Consider the following 19,101-nt stretch of genomic DNA (forward strand, 5'->3'; position numbering starts at 1 on the left):
AAAAAAAACCGATTAGTGATTTGGTTTGACTTGGTTTGATGTTTGAAAAAAAAACCCGACTATTATAGAGTTGGTTTGGTTTTAACTAAAAAAAGTCAAATCGAACCCAAACCGACCCGATTATAGATATACTATTTTTAAATTATGTTATACATAAAAATATTTATTAAAATATAATTTATAAATATTTTTTTAAATGTTTCATAATTTTTGTTTTCTTTCTTACATTTAGATTTGGACTTGAGAAGCTCATCTAAATAATATACAAAAAAAAGCTCATCTTATAAAGTTATATTATAAAGTTAAAACTTCAAACATTGTTCTGCCTCCATCTTATACGTTGATATTTTGTACTAGAACTCTTTTTAAGAAGCACTGCTCTGTGCTTTTTATTAGATACTATGAAAAATCTGAGAAACTCGAAAAAACCCGAAAAAAATTGATATCGAAAAACCCGACTTTTATTGATTTGGTTTGGTTTATAGATTTAATAACCCGACACAAATAGTTTGGTTTGGTTTGTAAAAATTCGAACCAACCCGATCCATGTACACGCCTAAATTCTAAGAATGAATAGTTTATATTAATTGTTAAAATGAACAGGTAAAGATAAAAAATTACTTCTGATAGAGTGAAGAAATATAAATAAAGAGAATTATATTTAAGTAATCTAGGATGTCGATTTCAACAAATATTCAACTAAAAAATTAATCTTAATGTCGAAATAGTTTGTTATTTGAGATATATTAATTTATTATTTTGATTTGTTACTTGTTACTTGCGTGAATTTGCATACGTATAAAGACTATAAATAGTGTTTCATTTTATGATTCTTTTATATATGTTTCTCTTCTTCTTCTTTTTAAAAGAAAATCAATTGATACACACAAGGAATAGACTAATTTCAACAATTTTTTGTTCAATTTTTCGTAAAGTCAAAGACAGTTAATACACCTTAATCCTTATCATATCTCAATTTATTATTGAAGTATGATAAATTAATATAGTTTATTGTAAAAATTGAGTATGCATAAAATTTCCACCTATCGTGTATCTTTAGGTGGCAAGCATACTAAAAGAATTTCCCTCCACGAGGGTGTACATAAATGGAGGGTGAAAATATCTGATGTCCCCAAATCTAAATGAATAGATTGGGGATGGACAGTACTCGAAGCCGTATCATCAAGAAGAAGATCAAGGCCTTCTTGCGTTTTAATTAAATATGTTTTTCTTCTTCTTTTTTTTTCTCTGTGTTTGATTTATTCTTTTAAAATTGTCAAATTGAAATTCCTGTTCACATTTTATCATTGTAAAATTTTATATAGTTAAACAAATCTTTATGTTAAAACTAGTAGCATTGAACGATATATATTGTAACGTATAGGTAAGGAGTTAAACTTATATTTCCCAACACTTTTAATATGAAGTACAAATATATATGTGAAAAATCATCAAATTTGCAACGAAAAAAATTGAATCTATAAGTTTAAAAGTATAAAAAATGCATGGTAAGAATCTAACGATTGAATCTATTAAATATAAATATTAAAATTCTTCATAATACATACATGATATATCTATCTTCTTAAAATTTTAAATCCGTCTCGTCTCGACTTTCATCCTTCTCTAGGGTAACAAAAACAATGATATATTATGAAAAGTTAGTGGTTCTCTCGAGTTTTTTTTGTAAAAGCAGAATTTCCCAAAAAATAATATTTTTGTTCCTTTTTGGATAAAACTTAATTGTCTTTTCTTATTTCTAATGTGGATCTGCATAAAATAGCCATCTTTAGGCACAGTACACTAGTTTTCTCAAATTAATTTTCAGTCTAAATTTGAAGATTTGTTACAAAATATACAAAATTAATTATATTTTGGTAATAGTTCTTTCTTTATGTAGCTTTCGTTAAGGACAAATGAGTAGATCACATTTAACAAACATATGACAGAGCAAATTTCACGTAGAGCCTACTTAGATACCAAGTTGTAGTCCTTTATCACCGACAAAAATTGTGGTGGAATAAATAAAATTTCTTTAAATTTGAGGACATTGGGAAAAAAATCATGTTATAAAACGCTTTTATTTTAATGAATCTTATACAATATAAATATAATAAATCTATTTCAATACATATATCGAAAGAACCTCCCAAAAAAGTTAGTCTTTTTTCTTCCTTTTCTAATTCTCGTATTTGACAACTAAATTATACTACCACGTTTGAGTTGTGCAACTTGGTTTTGCCATCCTCTAATTTTCAAGCCATGGATAGATGGTGTCCTAATAGTCGGGTCCTAGTTACATGTCAAAGATTCAATCGAAGAAAAATTATAATATTTTGTTGTATTTCATGTGGGACAAATATTTTTACGTTTCAAAATAATATAGTTTTAAATTTTTTACTTTTGCCTTTAATAACATGATTTTATAGTCATGTAAAAACAAATATTTTAGATTACAAGTTTCATAATTATTTGTTTAACTTTATGTTGAGTCAAACATCGTCTCATAAAATAAAATAAAAGGAAAACTTCTAGTCCATTGATGACAAAAATTGTTCAAAATTTTCTTTTTTTTATTCGCACAGTCAAATTTCAAGTATGATATTCTAGAATTTAAAAAAATATTTATTTTAAATTTTTGTCTCCTGGTCCCTCCATTTTATGCCCCTTACAAATATAGGAAGCATGTCACTGGGGGAAGACTAAAAATCACAAAGATAGAGTTCCATTCTTTCCGGTTAGCAAGATTTAGACAGCTTCTTCAAAATTTATTTCTAAAAAAAATTATTTTATGTTCTAATGTATGATTATTATTTGAGGTATTAATTGAAGCTGAAATATTTATAGAAAATGGAAAGATATGAAATTCAGAAAGACATTGGTTCTGGAAATTTTGGTGTTGCTAAGCTTGTGAAAGATAAATGGAGTGGTGAGCTTTTTGCTGTCAAGTATATTGAAAGAGGCAAAAAGGTTTGATTTTTATCTCTCTTTTTCATACAATTCTTTCGAAACCGAAGCTAGGATTTCAAGTTTATAAGTTCTGGATTGTAGAAAAGGCAGTTTACTGGATTCTTGATAAGTTATTTATACATGTTGAGTAGATTTTTAAATGAAGTTATTGGGTTCTACCGAGCTTGTAGGCAAAAAGGTTTGATCTTTATATCTCTCTTTCATCCAATTCTTTTGAAGGCGGAGGTAGAATTTCGAGTTTATGAGTTTGGAGGGTAGAAAACGTAACTTATTGGATTTTTGATAAGTTATTTATAAATATTAAGTGGTTTTTTAAACCAAGTTACTGGATTCTGTCGAACTTGTAGGCAGGTTTGATCTTTATCTCTTTCTTTCATCCAATTCTTCTTAAGACGGAGGTAGGATTTCAAGTTTATGAGTTCTGAATTCTATAAAATGTAACTTATTGGATTCTTAATAAGTTATTTATACATATTAAGTGGATTTTTAAACATAAATACGGTGTTTTGGGTCTAGCTATTGCGTTCTGTTGAACCTGTAGGCGAAGCTGTAGCTCCACCCCTGAAGTTCTGATCAAGATTCTCTTGGTTAGTTCTTCTGAATACGTACATATTTAGATATATCATCCAATTCATCTGAAGGCGGAGCTAGGATTTTGAATTTATAGATTCTGGATCATAGAAAACAAACTTTACTGGATTCTTGATAAATGATTTATACATATTAAGTGGATTTTTAAATAGAAATACGGTGTATTGGGCTAGCTATTAAGTACATATTTGGATATATCAAATTCTTCATATTAGGCTGTTAAGATTTTATTTTTTTTGTTGTTGTTTTTTTAAAAATTCTTGTTCATTGAAAAGATTCCTTTTTTTTGTTCTTTTAATTCATTTGGGTTTTTGTCTGCAGATTGATGAACATGTTCAAAGGGAAATTATGAATCATAGATCTTTGAGGCACCCAAATATCATTAGATTTAAGGAGGTAATTGTTCAAAACAGAGAAAAACTCGTGATTAGTGTGGACAGGAAGGATCTGTTTTATCGTATAATTCAAGAAAAAGTCGTCTCATTTCCTTACTTCATTCTAATTTATTCACTTCAAGATTGGTTATGAATGTCGCGTAACATCACACTCCTCCAACGTACTTTCAGTTATCTAACCTGGCTTTCTTGGTATGAGAAGTTTGTTATGTATGCTTACAACCTTTTCTAGGTAGTTACGATCAAACTAAATAATCGATTAGTAGTACGTTTGAGATTGCCAAAAAATTGTGCTTATCTGAAAGTTAAAGTTGGAGATTTCTCAAAAATGGCCACTTTGAATCAGATTCCCTATGTGTTTCTGTCAACTGTTTCTTCCACACAAAGTGAAAGTTGGAATTGAATGTTTTTTATTCTCTTTATTTTTCAACTTAGTGGGATTTGGAATCATGTAATGAAAAAAGATATTTCTAACCAAATTGCCTAAATATTTGATATTATCATTGATCATATAGTGTCCTTAGAACCAATTTTTTAGAAGCCTAAGATGCTTTATCAGATTATGTTTAATGATACCTGTCGATTGGTTAAAATTCCAGTTCTTGACTTTGTACATGATTCCTTTTGTAATTCTCTGTTACTAAGAGGACTTAAGACTCTAGCTAATTTGATCGGAGCTGCATAGATCGAAATGCTAATGCAGGTTTTCGTGATTGTGCAGGTATTTCTCACACCAGCTCATCTAGCTATAGTGATGGAATATGCTTCTGGAGGAGAGCTTTTTGAACGAATATGCAGTGCTGGAAGATTCAGTGAAGATGAGGTAAAACAAGAATCAAGATTTTAGAATTCTCGTTTGTTTTTTGTGATTGTCATGTAACAGTAAGTCACCAAATTAGTACTACTTCATTGTGATGAAAATCAAAGCGATAAGCGGCTACTTTCAATTTCATTCCAATGCGTAGCAGTTATTATCTTGAAACTTTATTAGAGTTGTTGAACTTATCTGTCCAAATTGTTGTTATTTTTCATCAGGCAAGGTTTTTCTTTCAACAACTAATATCAGGAGTTAGTTACTGTCATTCAATGGTATGCAAGAGGCCTATATTAGTTCATTTTGAGTTGGTTTCTTTCCTAAAACATTCATTTTTACTCTATTGGATTATGAGCTTATGATGTGATCATTTTCTTGAATTGCAGCAAATCTGCCACAGAGATCTTAAGCTTGAAAACACATTGTTAGACGGAAGCTCTACGCAATGTCTGAAAATATGCGATTTTGGCTATTCCAAGGCAATGAAACAGAATTACATGTTCAATCTTTTGATCAATTTCTTTGTTGATTCAGTTTCTGAATTGTGTTATTTCATTGTTTCAGTCAGCAGCATTGCATTCACAACCAAAATCTACGGTGGGAACTCCAGCCTATATCGCACCAGAAGTCTTATCAAGAAAGGAATATGATGGAAAGGTATGACAATTGACCTGTGACATACAGATTCAATTAATAAATTGATCCGCTTTTAGAATGGAAGCTTCTCCTTTACTTTTTTAGAGCAGATCTCTATTATCTGTTGACCTAGTCTTCAAGATTCTTATGTTATTATTTTGATGTGAAGATAGCAGATGTTTGGTCTTGTGGGGTTACATTATATGTGATGCTGGTTGGCGCATATCCGTTTGAAGATCCTGATGATCCAAGAAACTTCAAGAAGACAATAACTGTAAACTTCTGCTTCATTTCTTTTAAAAAACCATTGTTGATTTCTTGATTTGCCTTGTTAATTATTTGTCTCAAAGATATGCATTTTGTAACGGGATCTTTACCCAAATAGCCAGCCTGATTCATTAGTTACTTCTCCTAGTCGGTATACATAGATATTATACATCTTCTGGCTATTTTTAGTTTAAGTAGTTGGATGAACAACTGTTTAGGTTAATTTTTTCTTGTGTGTGACAGAGGATATTAAGTGTGCAGTACTCGATCCCTAACTACGTACGAGTCTCCAAGGAGTGTAATCATCTTTTGTCTCGAATATTCGTAGCTGATCCAGAGAAGGTTGGACTATAGTTCTTAATCGTTTCAGTTTTGCACGTTGATCCTTTATCTTGTGAAAATGAGCTAATCGTTGAATATTATGCTTGTAGAGGATAACGATCGAAGAAATAAAGAAGCATCCATGGTTCTTAAAGAACTTGCCTAAAGAATTTATCAAAGGAGAGGAAGCTAGTTTAGTACAAATGAATGGTGGAGAAGAGCCATTACAAAGTATTGAAGAAGCATTGGCTATAATTCAAGAAGCAAGAAAACCAGGAGAGGGGTCCAAAGCAAGTGATTATTTTGTTAATAGCAACATTAATATGGATCTTGATGATTTTGATACTGATGCTGATTTAGATGATGAAATTGACACAAGTGGTGATTTTGTATGTGCATTATGAGTGCTACTTTTGAACGGGGACTGATGGAGCAATGATAAAGCTATCGTCGTGTGATGTACAGGTCAGGGATTCGAGTCGTGGAAGCAGTCACTAATGCTTGCATTATGATAGATTGTCTACATCATACACACCTACTAACGCAGGATGCTTTGTACACCGAGTTGCCCTGAGTGCTTACTTTTCTTGCCCAAATGAAAAATAATTCTATTTTAGTCTCTAGGCCATTAGTGTTTGTACCTTTTTTTTGTGTTTTTCATAAATCTTCAATTTGATAGGAAGTTGAAGTTCCTTTTTGAAGATACTATATTCAAATATAGTACATCATGTATGACACCAAGGACTCCCACATAGTTTTGTTTGTATTGTTTTCAATTGTAAATAAAATTGTGCAACTACTTTGTGTGTGAATTAAATATAAGATCTTTGTCAAGTTGATGATAGTACTAAATGCTTAGATTAACTAATCCATAAAGAAGTCCTAGTATTGGACCTTGATTAGTACAAGGAACATACAATAAGTAGATTAATTGCTAACCATTGGTCATTAACATTTGATTTGATTGAATTTTTATTTTTATTTTTTCCCTAAATGTTGATATTAATTAATTTGTAGAAGTCACCATCATTTTCCATGGAAGGAGACATGGACTTTTGGGTTATTTTCTATCTAGTGTCTGATCATTCAAGGTAATAATTATTACTTCAATTTATATGATATATTTTTCTATTTTTTTTTTAAAAGAAATGATATATTTTTATATATAAAAATAATTTAACTTTAAACTTTTATTTTATCTTTATTCAATCAACGAATGATGACGCCACAGATAAGTTACAGCTAGATAAATATTTATATATTTTTTAAAACCTCTATCAAAGTGACACATAACTTGTAATGGAAGGATTATTATCATTTATAATACATATTTGTTGTCTATATTTGTAAACAATATCTAGAATATCCCTGGATTGTTTGAAAATAATATAAAGTAAAAATTTATATGTAACAATATGTAAATCTTTAAAAATACCCACAATCTCATATTTAATTCAGATAAAAGCCGAATGGTGATAATATAACGAACGATGCTATTTATGCAAAATTCTGGGTACGCTACTAATTTTCTCACTTTTATTTTATTTTGGTGGGGCCTCAATAATTCATGGCCACTACATATTGGTGTATTAATGTGCCTAAAAATTTATAAATTCTATGATAATAATTGTTTTACACTATTGATTTTCTATTCCTCTCCAGGGTAATGAATTGAGATTGATAAGGAAATAATAATGGATAAAATAAAGAAAATAATGATTGTTTTGTTGACCTTTGCCGACTTATACGATGTGGACTTGAATGAATTATATAATGGAAGTTGCTAACAGAACTGTATTATTTATTAATTTAGGAACAACTAATCATTATTTTTATGTGAAGTTAACACACTTTTTTTTTAAAAATATACAATAATCTGTAGTTGTATGCACGCCATTGGTCATTGATCTTATCCTTTCAAAAAAAAGCAAATGGCACAAGAGATTATTGAAAGATTTGCACACCATTGGTTTATTGATCTAATTTTAAAAAAATTTAGAAAAATTGAATCGCCTCTAATAAAGAGATTCAAAATATAAGAAATAGATACATTAAAAAGACAAGTAAATTCAATTTTTACTATACATAGATCAAAAGTAACTTAAATCTTGTATAAAAGGGCAGCCCGGTGCACTAAAACTCCCACTATTCGCATATAATTTTCCAGCTAAAGAGATTCAAATGAACCCCTCGCATCCCTACTGTACATAGACCAACATCTACTATTGATCTAGTTTTTGAAAGATTCAAAAGAATTGAGTCACCTTCAATAAGATCCCAAAATATAAAAAAATAAATACACCAGAAAGACAAGGGAATATAATATCTACAATACCTAGATTAAAAGTAACTTGAATCTTGTATATACCAGATAATTTTCTGTCGAATGAGATTCAAATGAGCCCCCTTGTGTCCCCTACTAGTATACATAGATCAACATCTACTATTGATCTAGTTTATGAAAGATTCAAAAGAATTGAGTCACCTTCAGTAAGGATCCAAAATATAAGAAAATAAATACATCAGAAAATCAAGAGAATTCAAATGAGCCCCCTTGTGTCCCCTACCAGTATACATAGATCAAAAGTACTTCAACCTCGTATATATCATATAATTTTCCGGCAAAGAGATTTAGATGAAACCCCTTGCACCCCGAGCTCCAACTGAGTAGCTCAAACCAAAGTATTTCCTAACATCACTATCAATTTTGAATTCCTCTCAGAACAAGAAACAACTTTTACATTTGAAGAATTTGTCTGGTAGATTCAACATACTGTATTAGCAATAATTTTCCATAGAGCAAGGTAGGTAGATTGAACAAATGCTGAGGTATGAACAATGGACATAAACATATATTTACAAATAATAACAATGATAAGTTATAACCAAAACATGATCTGATAGTAATCTAGATGGCATCTACCAGAAATTAATACATTTGTGGTAATGGGTGAGAAATCTGTGTCATATATCTTCATACAAAAAAAGTCATCTTCTGTACATTCCAATTAATTAGTTTTGTACAGTAAAGAGGCTACATATACTCTGAATATGTACACAATAATATCTATACAGTATCTTAAAGTTCCTTTACTTCCAAACCTTAACAGCTCCATCTCTGCTACCTGATATCAGAAGTCTCTGATTTAATTTGACCGAAGCCAAAGAGAGAATACAATCACGGTGACACCCAGCAGCATCAACAGCAGCAGCTCCAAGGATTGCCTTCACCGTTAGTCTGGTGGCCAAAGGTCGCCTCTTCGCCTCCTTTTTATGACAAGAAAACGCAAGATCTTAGCAGTCCAACAATCATAAGACAGACATAGTATGTCACAAACTGTAAAAGGAAGACGTGGATCTTGCTTGATAATTAATATACCTGCACTATTTGTACGCCAAAGCTGGATTTTGTCTCATAAAAGTCATCATTAATAACCCCCTTTATAGATGGCCCGCAAACACAATAACTTCGTTCTGGGCTGAAATATGCAAATAGAATTGCTTAGTTATATGGAAAAAGTGAGTGAATTTAGCATAGAGCTAGAGAAACAGTCTAGAACCTGCAATGGTCCCAGCGACGTATTTTTAAGTCAGTACCCCCTGTTAACAAATCACCACCAGGTAATGGAAGCAATGCACGAATGCCAGAAAGGCGAGGAGGCGGATCACTCAATTCATCAACTTGGTACTTTGAAACATTATTTCTTCTTAGATCTTGTTTAGGATTAGCCTTATTTGATGGTTTCGCTAAAGCCCAAGGTAAGTCAGAGTTCTCAGCCTCATTCTCATTGTTTGCTACCCTCAAAACCTGAAGCAAGAAATTCAAAATTGCAAACGTTGGAAAAAGTCACAAGAATAGACATATTTTGTACCAACTCATAGCATGTCCCAAGAAGATTGGTTCATCTTAAATGATAGATTACACAAGTCAAGCATCCGTATTCTACACAAGACCATCATAAACATAAATGATTCTTCAATTCAACAGTTACATCCAAGACAAACAATTCTAGCGTGAATTTTCCAATTTATTAAGCATCTATCAGCTACCACCAAGAAATTACAACGTGCTGACAAATGATTTCATTATCCAAACACTTTCAGTATAAAAGGAAAGAAAGCTGGAAGGCACAGAGAGAGAGAGAGAGAGAGAGAGAGAGAGAGAGAGAGACAGATATTCAGACACTGCACTCTTTCCTTATAAGGATCTCAAATCCCCAGACACGGTAGCCACTTTCAAGTATATCTATACTGGATACATCACATAAACCAAATAAAGGAAAATATCAAGTTATATAGACTGAAAAACTGACCACATAAAGACAAAGTTAGCCACTAGTATTTGGAACTAAAAGCACATAAGTCAAGCCTTAAGAAAAATTCCACATTACCTGGTGGCAGCTCCCATTCTCTGCATTCCAGAGAGAGACTTCATTACAACCTGCTGCAACATAAACAAGGGGCCTTGCTGCTACAGACAATGAGGTACTAGGAGGAGGAAGAAACAGAGACATTCTCTCAATTGGGCAGGCAAGAGAATATTGCCATGTGTTAACTGGTATGCAGAACCTCAAATCCCAAAGTGTAAGTACACCTCTTGAGGAACCTGATACAAACCAATTTCCACAAGGCCCTGCAACTAGAGATGATATATAGCCCTCTTTGGGATAAACTTTGGTGTTCCAGGCATGTGAGCTTGTTCTTGTGTCCAACAGATGGAGCCCACAATTCTGAGTGCTGTACAAAATCATTTTTGAGGCACCAACATCTGAACAATAGTTCAAGAGGCTTGCAACGGCACCCTCTCCCACTACATTCTTTTTCACATCAGCAATACCAGAATACTTCTCGACAACATTACCGAGTCCTCTGGAGATATAATCAATAGAGAACATATGTATTGTTCCATCACATGCTCCAACAACAACTTGAGCAGAACCTTGGAGCACTGTAATACATAAAGCACGGCTTCCTTCTAAAGAATAAGTTAACCTTGACCTGAATGAGATATCCTTCTCTAGTTTTTTCGAATCCCAAACCTTAACAGTAGAATCATCAGATGCACTAACAAAAAAGCTGTGGTCTGCTGAAATGGATATATCATTAACAGCAGAACGGTGCTCTTGGAGGTGAGCAACCAAAACCCCACGAGGCCTCCATCCTGAATCAGTAATCATAGATGTTCTGGCAAAAGATGACAAATCAGTTCTATCTGTTGCGGCTGTGTTGTCTTCCATTGTTAGGGAACCCGTTTTAGATGTACCGGACCCAATGTCCTGAAACTTGTTCACATATGCTGTTTGATCAGCTTCCCTGTCATCCACTTCATGTACAACTCTACGCAACAGTGTGGAGCTATTGCCAATGCTAATTGAACCTGACACAAGAGGTGCTGGAACTGAATTTGCCAAGTTAAATGACTTGTTCACAGGATCCATCCAAGGCAAGGATGAAGAACCAAATCCAAATGAAGTATATGGAAATGAGGAATCGGAGGCTGCTGCACCAGTGCCTGCTAATCTCTTGTTATCCTCCTTAAAATAGTACAAAGGAATGCCATCAGATGATTTATCAATAAAGCTGCTCATACCACTGACTTGCGGAGACACAAAGCCAGATAGCTGTAATTTTTCTGAGGGGAGACGATCACCGCTATCCATTATGCTCGAAGGATCTTGTATTAAACTTCCCACTGATTTCACCTTGGTCGGATTATCATCAAAATCAGTAAAATCAATTGGTTTAGATAAATCACTAGCAGATTTATAACCCGGAAAATAATGTTTTCTCCCAGGCCAGTATTTCATTCGATCCAACTCACTGCTACTTCTGTCAAGTAAATCTACAGTTTCCCATTGTTTTGACTGAGGTGGTGAATTGTACCATATCTTTCTTTGTCTCTCCAGCATATCTGAACTCTTTGCATTCTCCACAAGCTGATAGTACAGTTCTTTTGAAACTGATGGCTTCAGACATGAGAGAAGAGCTTTCTCGGAAGCTAGAGATGCTGGCTGCCTGCGAAGGAAGGGCCTTATTACAGGGACAAGAAAAACATAAGAATCAACTGCTCCTAAGTTCTCACTGCTGGCAGCAATAAAGGTGACAGATGACCTCCTTACCCATTGGCTAGGGTAGCACAACAAATGGAAAGAACGGTCTATCATTTCAAGTAGGACCCGCTTGCGCATAAAGCCACTTTTGCAGAGAATGGCCAAGCAATCTAGTGCATTGACGATTACAGCCTCAGTTGTATCAGTCAATGCCTGCTCAATGTATGGGAAAAGATATTCTTCAACACTTCTTTGTCCAACAAAAAAACAGACATATATGATTTGCCCATAAAATACTGCCCTGAGCTGCTCATCTCTATCATTTAGAAAAGCAGGGAGAATGGGCAAGAGGAAATCATTACTTTGCCTCTGCCCAAAAAACCAACAAAGGTTACCAATATCTTGCAATAGTGCTCTTCTGATGTTTGGAGTTTGCTTTGGGCCCATCACAAGTTCTTGAATAACCTCAGCAACTGACTTCCTTAATTGACCAAGTTGCGTATCACTGTTTAGACTCTGTGGCCGTACTGGTTGGCCTGAGGTCGATATTGATGAATTCTGGGATGAATTTGTTTCATTCAGAACACCTGCCTCACTCAAGCTTATTGAGTGAATCAGAAAACCATATGCTGTTAGTGCAAGCTTCGATATATTGCTGGCATAACAAATCCTAACACTCTCCTCTGGGTCATCAGGAAGCATGGAAAGCATAGGGAGAATATACTCGGGAAAAATTTTGGCATCACTTGGAGGAAAATCTCTAACCAAAGGAAGAATATCACATAAAGTCTCTAAGGCAGCACAACGAACAATTGCAGCTGGATCCGACAGCATTGCTATCACATGTGGAAGTACTCGCTGCAACCGATCTTCATCATCAATGTACAAGGAACAAGAGTTCAACAGTAATACAGCACCTCTCCTCATAAAAGGCAATTTGACATTACGTATGCAGGAACACAACAATGAGGCTATCAACACCATTCCTTCACAGCTCATTACATCTTCAGGAAGCGGTAAGAAAGGCATTCCAAAGGTGTCCGACTGATTATCATAGTCAGTCATCAACGCAGTCAAATCTTCCATGGTGATCTTTTTTAGAAAGGGATGGTGACTTCTCTTGAACGGAATGGAGCTTACTGGGATTTGTTCACCTGGAGATTGGATGTGACATTGTCTTTGCTTCTGAGAATATGCTGTATTGGCTATATCCTCCAGCACTGGCTTCACAACAGGACATTGATTATTTTGTTTCACATCCCTGAGCAAAGTGTTCACATTGCCAAGCAGATCAAAGCGATCATGAACTGAGCCCTTTTCAATCTCTTCTCTGTCGTTCAATGAGTCCTTCACTAATTTCAGATTTTCGTTCATATCACTCTCCTGCCGTGTTTGACTGACAGGAACTGAATGTGGACTCACAGCAGAGGGGTTCCTGTCACCAGGCTTATCACTCATCATTTGTTTAAGGATCTCATGAAAAGAGGTCTGGCATATCAGAACCTACAAAAGAGATATGGCTACTGAGTACAAATGTTGAGGCGGGTGACCAAGTGAAACAAAAGATGTAAACTTATAATCCTACCCTTGCATCGGAATTAAGGGGATTCAACAAGGAATAGAAATTATGAAGGAATGGTGAGAAGTAGCATGGGAACACAACTCCTGCATAGTTCTGCAGGTAGCTTTCAGCAGAATATCGTGACTCTGGGTCCAACTGAATCATATGAAGAATCATCTTCCGGATTCCTGAATCTGGAATCTGCATTGAAGATATATAAATAAGCATTTATCAGAAAATTGCAAGAATTGATGAATAGAATGCAAGCAACTCTTAAGAAAGCTTTTTTTATGCATAACCTTAAATTAAATAATTATAAGTCATGTTTCCCATTGAAGAACAGAATTTGACAGACTAAGATGCTACAACACCATAAGAAAGGTATTAAGATGAAAAATGCTAAGGTAAGAAACTAAGAAAGAAACACAAAAACCAAAATATACCTTTTCCAGAAGTTGACTGGGATCGTGTTGTCCTCTGCGATAAGCAAGCAGTTGAGATAATTCGAATAACGGCTGGCCCTCGAGGAAAAGCTCAGCAATAACACACCTGGTGCAATGTAGATTATGTTCAAATACTCAAATCCTTATTACATGACAATGACATGTGTGTTACTTACTTTTGCTAAATCTTGTTACATATTTTAATCAGTTTTAACTTACCACCGTGTCACATATTATCTTACCTACAGGTGCCTCCATCTAATTCTTTTTCAGATTTATTGTCTCTTTTCATGTAAGTTCAGTAACCCCCTTTTCATGATAACTCAAGCAACTAAACCAAATTTCGGCAATAAATCCTGGCCCAAGTAATTTAGTGCAGTGGCTAAGGGATACAACATGATGCTTTGTATCAGTAGGTCCTATTTCTTCTCGTCAAGGACTTCGAAGTCCTATTATAACCAAATTTGGTTTTCTCTTAATAATTTTGCAAGAAGTCCAAAAAACTTTTAATATAAGATATGTTCCAATCTGCGAACATTTCATCTAACTACTGATGAAAATAACAAAAAAACTGTCTTAATGATAGTGGGATGATTTTACTATAAGTTAATATTGATATTAATAATATAACTGAGATAGACAAGAGAAGATTAATATAATTCAAGCCACGGAAAAAAACCAAAGCCACTTAAATTGTTATATCTGATTTTAGCATTTTACTTTAGTAAAATGTGACATCACTCTATGTCAATTAGATATAAAAAATGAAGCGAATTGCATGACCTAATCTATAGAAAGGAGCGACCCATTAAATTAAAGATGACTGTTTATTTAGAAAAGGATGACTGATTATTGTTCTTACGGAAAACATCCTTATTTTTTAAGCAGAACTAGAGTAGGATGTCTTGCAAGAGACAACAGGAAAATAGCTGACAATTATCTGGAGAACTAGCAAGTGTTAAGCTGCTAATAGCATGTAAGGCGTACATAGCAATTGCTAGTAACAGTACGGAGCTTTGGTCCCTAAACGTTTGATAAGACTCAAAAGTCTTAAGAGAAAAGGGATTTCTCTGCAACAATCATTGTTCTTATTGTACAATCAAAAGAAATTACTGTTCTAATTGCTACTTTAAGTAGGATTTGGTAGCTGAAAATAGCTGACAATTAACTGGAGAATTATCTAGTTTTAATAGAATGTAAGATATATAAAGAAGTTGCTAGTAGAAGTATGACGCTTTGATCCCTAAAAAGTTTAATATGACAAGAAAGTCTTTCAAAAGAAAAAGGATTTAAAGTCTTTTCTGTAGGTTTTTTTGTTCGATGTGAAATCATTATAAAAAATAAAAGGCAAATTATGAGCAATTCATAACTTCCCTAGATCTTCCAATTGTTGCACCTAATGTCGAATTAGCAAATAACCTTCTCTGATTCTTAGAAGTGGCCATCATGTTGATACCAGTGCTAACATGGTAAATGCCACAACACAAATAATGATAGAGAAAAGTCACCACATAAAGAGTTGATATATAAACATTATGATAAAAATTCTAGAAGAAATTTTAGTTCAGGTATCTTAATAGTAAATTTAGAAGGAGAAAAAAAAACAGTAAAGTTTTGAGAGGCAATTCCAAAATAATGACTCGAGAAAATCTCACCCAACAGCAAAGATGTCCATAGATGGCTCCAAAGGAGCATCTTGTGCAACGTGCATCTCGCCTCCATGCTCATAAAATCTCTGAAAATTAGTGACATTTATGCAAAAATTACTTTGACATCATGGTGCATAAGAATAACGTATCTATTAAAAGGGAGATGGTGTGAGACAAGGATGTCATTGCCTCCGGGAGAACTGTGCAGATCTTCATTTTTCTTTTGTTTTCCTTATTTTTTTTCCCTTTCTGTTAAGATACATGCAATTTAAGCATACTATTGATTATTCAAGCTTATTGGTGTCTCCCAAAGTTCACTCTGATGCCTACACTAAAGAGCTCTTGAACACACTTATAACTAATAATCTCTTTTTCTTGTACACTTTGCACTTAGTTTCTACTAACAAACTCCAAATCTCCTTACAGAAGTCCACTGAATATAAAGGTTAAGACTATATTAGAATCACAAACAGGTCAGTCTTTTTTGATAAAGGAACAGTTTCTCCCCTTCAAAGTGGGAAATAGTGATTAGGTGGCTGTGTTCGGAATGCAATAAGGCAGTGGAGCAAGTGAAGAGCAACTCTATCTGACCTCACTAGTCAATGACACGCACAAGATATCTGTTTGCCATTGTTCAAAATTAGACATTATAGGAACTCACAGATATCAATATATTTGTTAATAGTACTTCAACTACGCAATAGAAATTCCGTTATGTGTAGCGTTAGCTACTCACAACAATCATAAATACAAGAGAAAGTCTTAGAGTTTCACGCATTCACTACTCACAACAATCATAAATACAGGAGAGAGACTTAGAATTCGAAACACCATGGTTAGATGTGCAACTTGTTTGCATGAAATTACAATTTTTCTGTCAATAAATGAATGCCTAATTTTGAAATCAAACTTCATTTTTATATTAAGCCAACAAAATAATTTATAAAAAATAAATCAATGTGTATTACTCATGTTAAACAACAAAAGGAAACAACTTATTCAAACCTCAGGTGCAAGATAGCATCGCCTTCGTCCACCGGTATCAAAGAAGAAGGAGAAATCAGAAGGATCATCATGTGGAATATAAGTGGGTTTGAATGACGCAAAGTCCGCAAGATAAAGCCAGTTCCAAGACGTGACCAGCACATTCTCACACTTGATATCACCTGCAACCGAGTTCATGTCAGTCTTCAAAAAGAGAAAAAAATAAAGGCCTGAGCAAGTCATAGAATTTCCATGTCATGAGTCATTTATTTCATATGATGAGTCATCTCACCATGACACACTCCATGTTCATGACTCTGCTTCACTGCATAAAGCAACTGCAAAAGCAGAAGTACATGATATGACTATTGCAACTTGCTAAACCAGAATTATAGCAATGGAGATAACAACAACATACCTAGTGTAATACCACAAGTGGGGTATGGGGAGTGTACACAAACCTTACCCCTACCTTGGGAGGTAGAGAGGTTGTCTCCGATAGACCCTCGAAACAATGGGGATAACAGAACAAGAAATATTACCTGGAAAGCAAGCCATTTCTTCTCAACAAGACAGAGGAAAGGTCGGGTACTAAGACGATCATGAAGATTGTTAAAGAAGTACTGTCTCAACAAATAAGCAGCTTTATCTGTTTCAAGCCAGAACTGCAACATTCCACATCAAGCAAAGACTCAATATTTAGATTCCTATTAAACTACTCCCTGTGTCGCTTTTACTTGTCCACTATACTAAAAATACCTTCACTTTTAGCAAATAACGAGAAAACATAATTTTTTTCATGTTTTACCCTCAACATTAATTACTTATTCCCAAATCTTTCCCAACTATACATCAAGTATCACCTAAAATACTCATATTAATTGTTATTTCTTAAAGAGGCCTGCAAAGTGCAAAGTAGACAAGTAAAAGTAAACGGAGGGAGTAATATGTTACTAATATAAGATCACCAGCTGAATAAAATCGAATTCGAAGTCAATAAGGTTGAAAAAGTAGTGAAGAGTGCCAATTTTTACTTGACCTGGAAAGGCCAAACATGTGGATGATCAAGGGAGGTGAATATATCACGAATTTTGGAGAGACGTTGCTCGTAGTCGCGTAAATCAATGAAATCCCCTCTTTTGAAATAGACTTTTACAAGCACAAGTCCTTCGTCGTGTTTGCAGAGAATTGATTTCAAAAAGCGACCTCGACCTAGAACTTCTTTCAGCACCAGATTGTATGACGACGGCAAGTCGTGGAGGTAATACTCCATCGCCGACGCTTGTGTCGTTTTTGCGATCTTATTCCCCATTTTTTACACTCTTTCTTCCTCCTTTTATGACGATTTTCGAGATGTTTTTAGTTCTGGTCCATTATTTTAGGGTTCCGTCAATCGGAGTAGGGAAGGAATTCGTCGGAGCTCCGGCGAGGCGAAGACGAAGATGGAGGATGAGTAAAAATTCGGGGTTGAGTGTCACCGGAGTTCATCTAAAGAGCAAAATAAGGAAGAATTGAAAAAGAAATTTAGATATTCTGTTAAAAAGACAAAAATATCCTTATCTTTAATTTACTGTCATTACGGCCGTTCCCAGTTTTGGTTAAAACTAAAATTAAATTGAAAATTTAATCAAATCGAATAAAAAAGCCGATAATATTTGGTTTGATTATGATTATAGTAAAAAATAACTGAATAAATAACCGAACCAAACCGATAATTATATACATAAAATTTATTATTATTTATATGTATAATATTATCTTTTCATAAATAATTAAAGATATTTTATATCTTTTAATTATTAATTTAATTTTGATATTATGGATTATCTAGTTAGTTTAGTTTAAATATGTAATTTTTTCATTTTAATGGACAAAGTTGTTTATATTTTGGAATATCTTTGACTTGTTCTTTTAAATCTAAACTGCATTGCAAATTTGGTCCAGCTGATTTGCCATCAGCATGTCTTTCCCTCAATATGTGTAGTAAAGTTCGCTCTTGTGGATCGTGAGGAAAAAAGAACTTCATAAGAAATTTGAAGAATGTAGAGAAAGAATATTTGAATTGTCCCCGCTAGTCATAAATAAAAAAATTGAACCAAACCGAACCAAACCGACAATAACCAAATCGATGGTTATTATTTTACTTGGTTTGGTTATGGTTTTAGATATTTAAAAACCAATTAAATTGATTTAGTTATGATTTTAATCAATAACCGACCTAAACCGAACCATGAACACCCCTAGCTGTCAGGGTTATTTTACAAAAAAAAAACGGAGATGACTTCATGCGATATTTATCAGAAACAACCATTTTATCTCCTTACGTCTATCGGAAGTAACCTCTATAAGTAGTAGTGTGCAAAAAATGAATCGACTGATAAATCAAATCGAAAACAATGCTATTAGTTTATTACTATTGG

At 33.8% G+C, this 19,101-nt stretch overlaps 2 protein-coding genes across 2 annotated transcripts; one reads left to right on the forward strand and one right to left on the reverse strand.

The window, feature by feature from the left end:
- The first annotated feature begins 2,651 nt into the window (after positions 1-2,651).
- Positions 2,652-6,828, forward strand: LOC129871000 (serine/threonine-protein kinase SAPK2-like). The gene is made up of 10 exons (XM_055945867.1): positions 2,652-2,737; positions 2,848-2,970; positions 3,883-3,957; positions 4,678-4,779; positions 4,992-5,045; positions 5,157-5,249; positions 5,335-5,427; positions 5,576-5,680; positions 5,917-6,015; positions 6,105-6,828. Exons 2-10 carry the CDS (start codon positions 2,851-2,853, stop codon positions 6,396-6,398), a joined length of 1,035 nt encoding a protein of 344 aa, XP_055801842.1. The 5' UTR covers positions 2,652-2,737; positions 2,848-2,850; the 3' UTR covers positions 6,399-6,828.
- Positions 6,829-8,892: 2,064 nt separating this feature from the next.
- LOC129871682 (serine/threonine-protein kinase VPS15) lies at positions 8,893-18,181 on the reverse strand. The gene is made up of 11 exons (XM_055946640.1): positions 17,721-18,181; positions 17,224-17,346; positions 16,974-17,019; positions 16,703-16,863; positions 15,704-15,783; positions 14,049-14,154; positions 13,630-13,806; positions 10,386-13,547; positions 9,555-9,802; positions 9,374-9,473; positions 8,893-9,261 (listed from the first exon to the last, which is right to left on the reverse strand). Exons 1-11 carry the CDS (start codon positions 17,991-17,993, stop codon positions 9,085-9,087), a joined length of 4,653 nt encoding a protein of 1,550 aa, XP_055802615.1. The 5' UTR covers positions 17,994-18,181; the 3' UTR covers positions 8,893-9,084.
- Between the last annotated feature and the right edge of the window lie 920 nt (positions 18,182-19,101).

This window comes from Solanum dulcamara, chromosome 10, assembly GCF_947179165.1.
Source record: "Solanum dulcamara chromosome 10, daSolDulc1.2, whole genome shotgun sequence".
Lineage (NCBI taxonomy): Eukaryota > Viridiplantae > Streptophyta > Magnoliopsida > Solanales > Solanaceae > Solanum > Solanum dulcamara.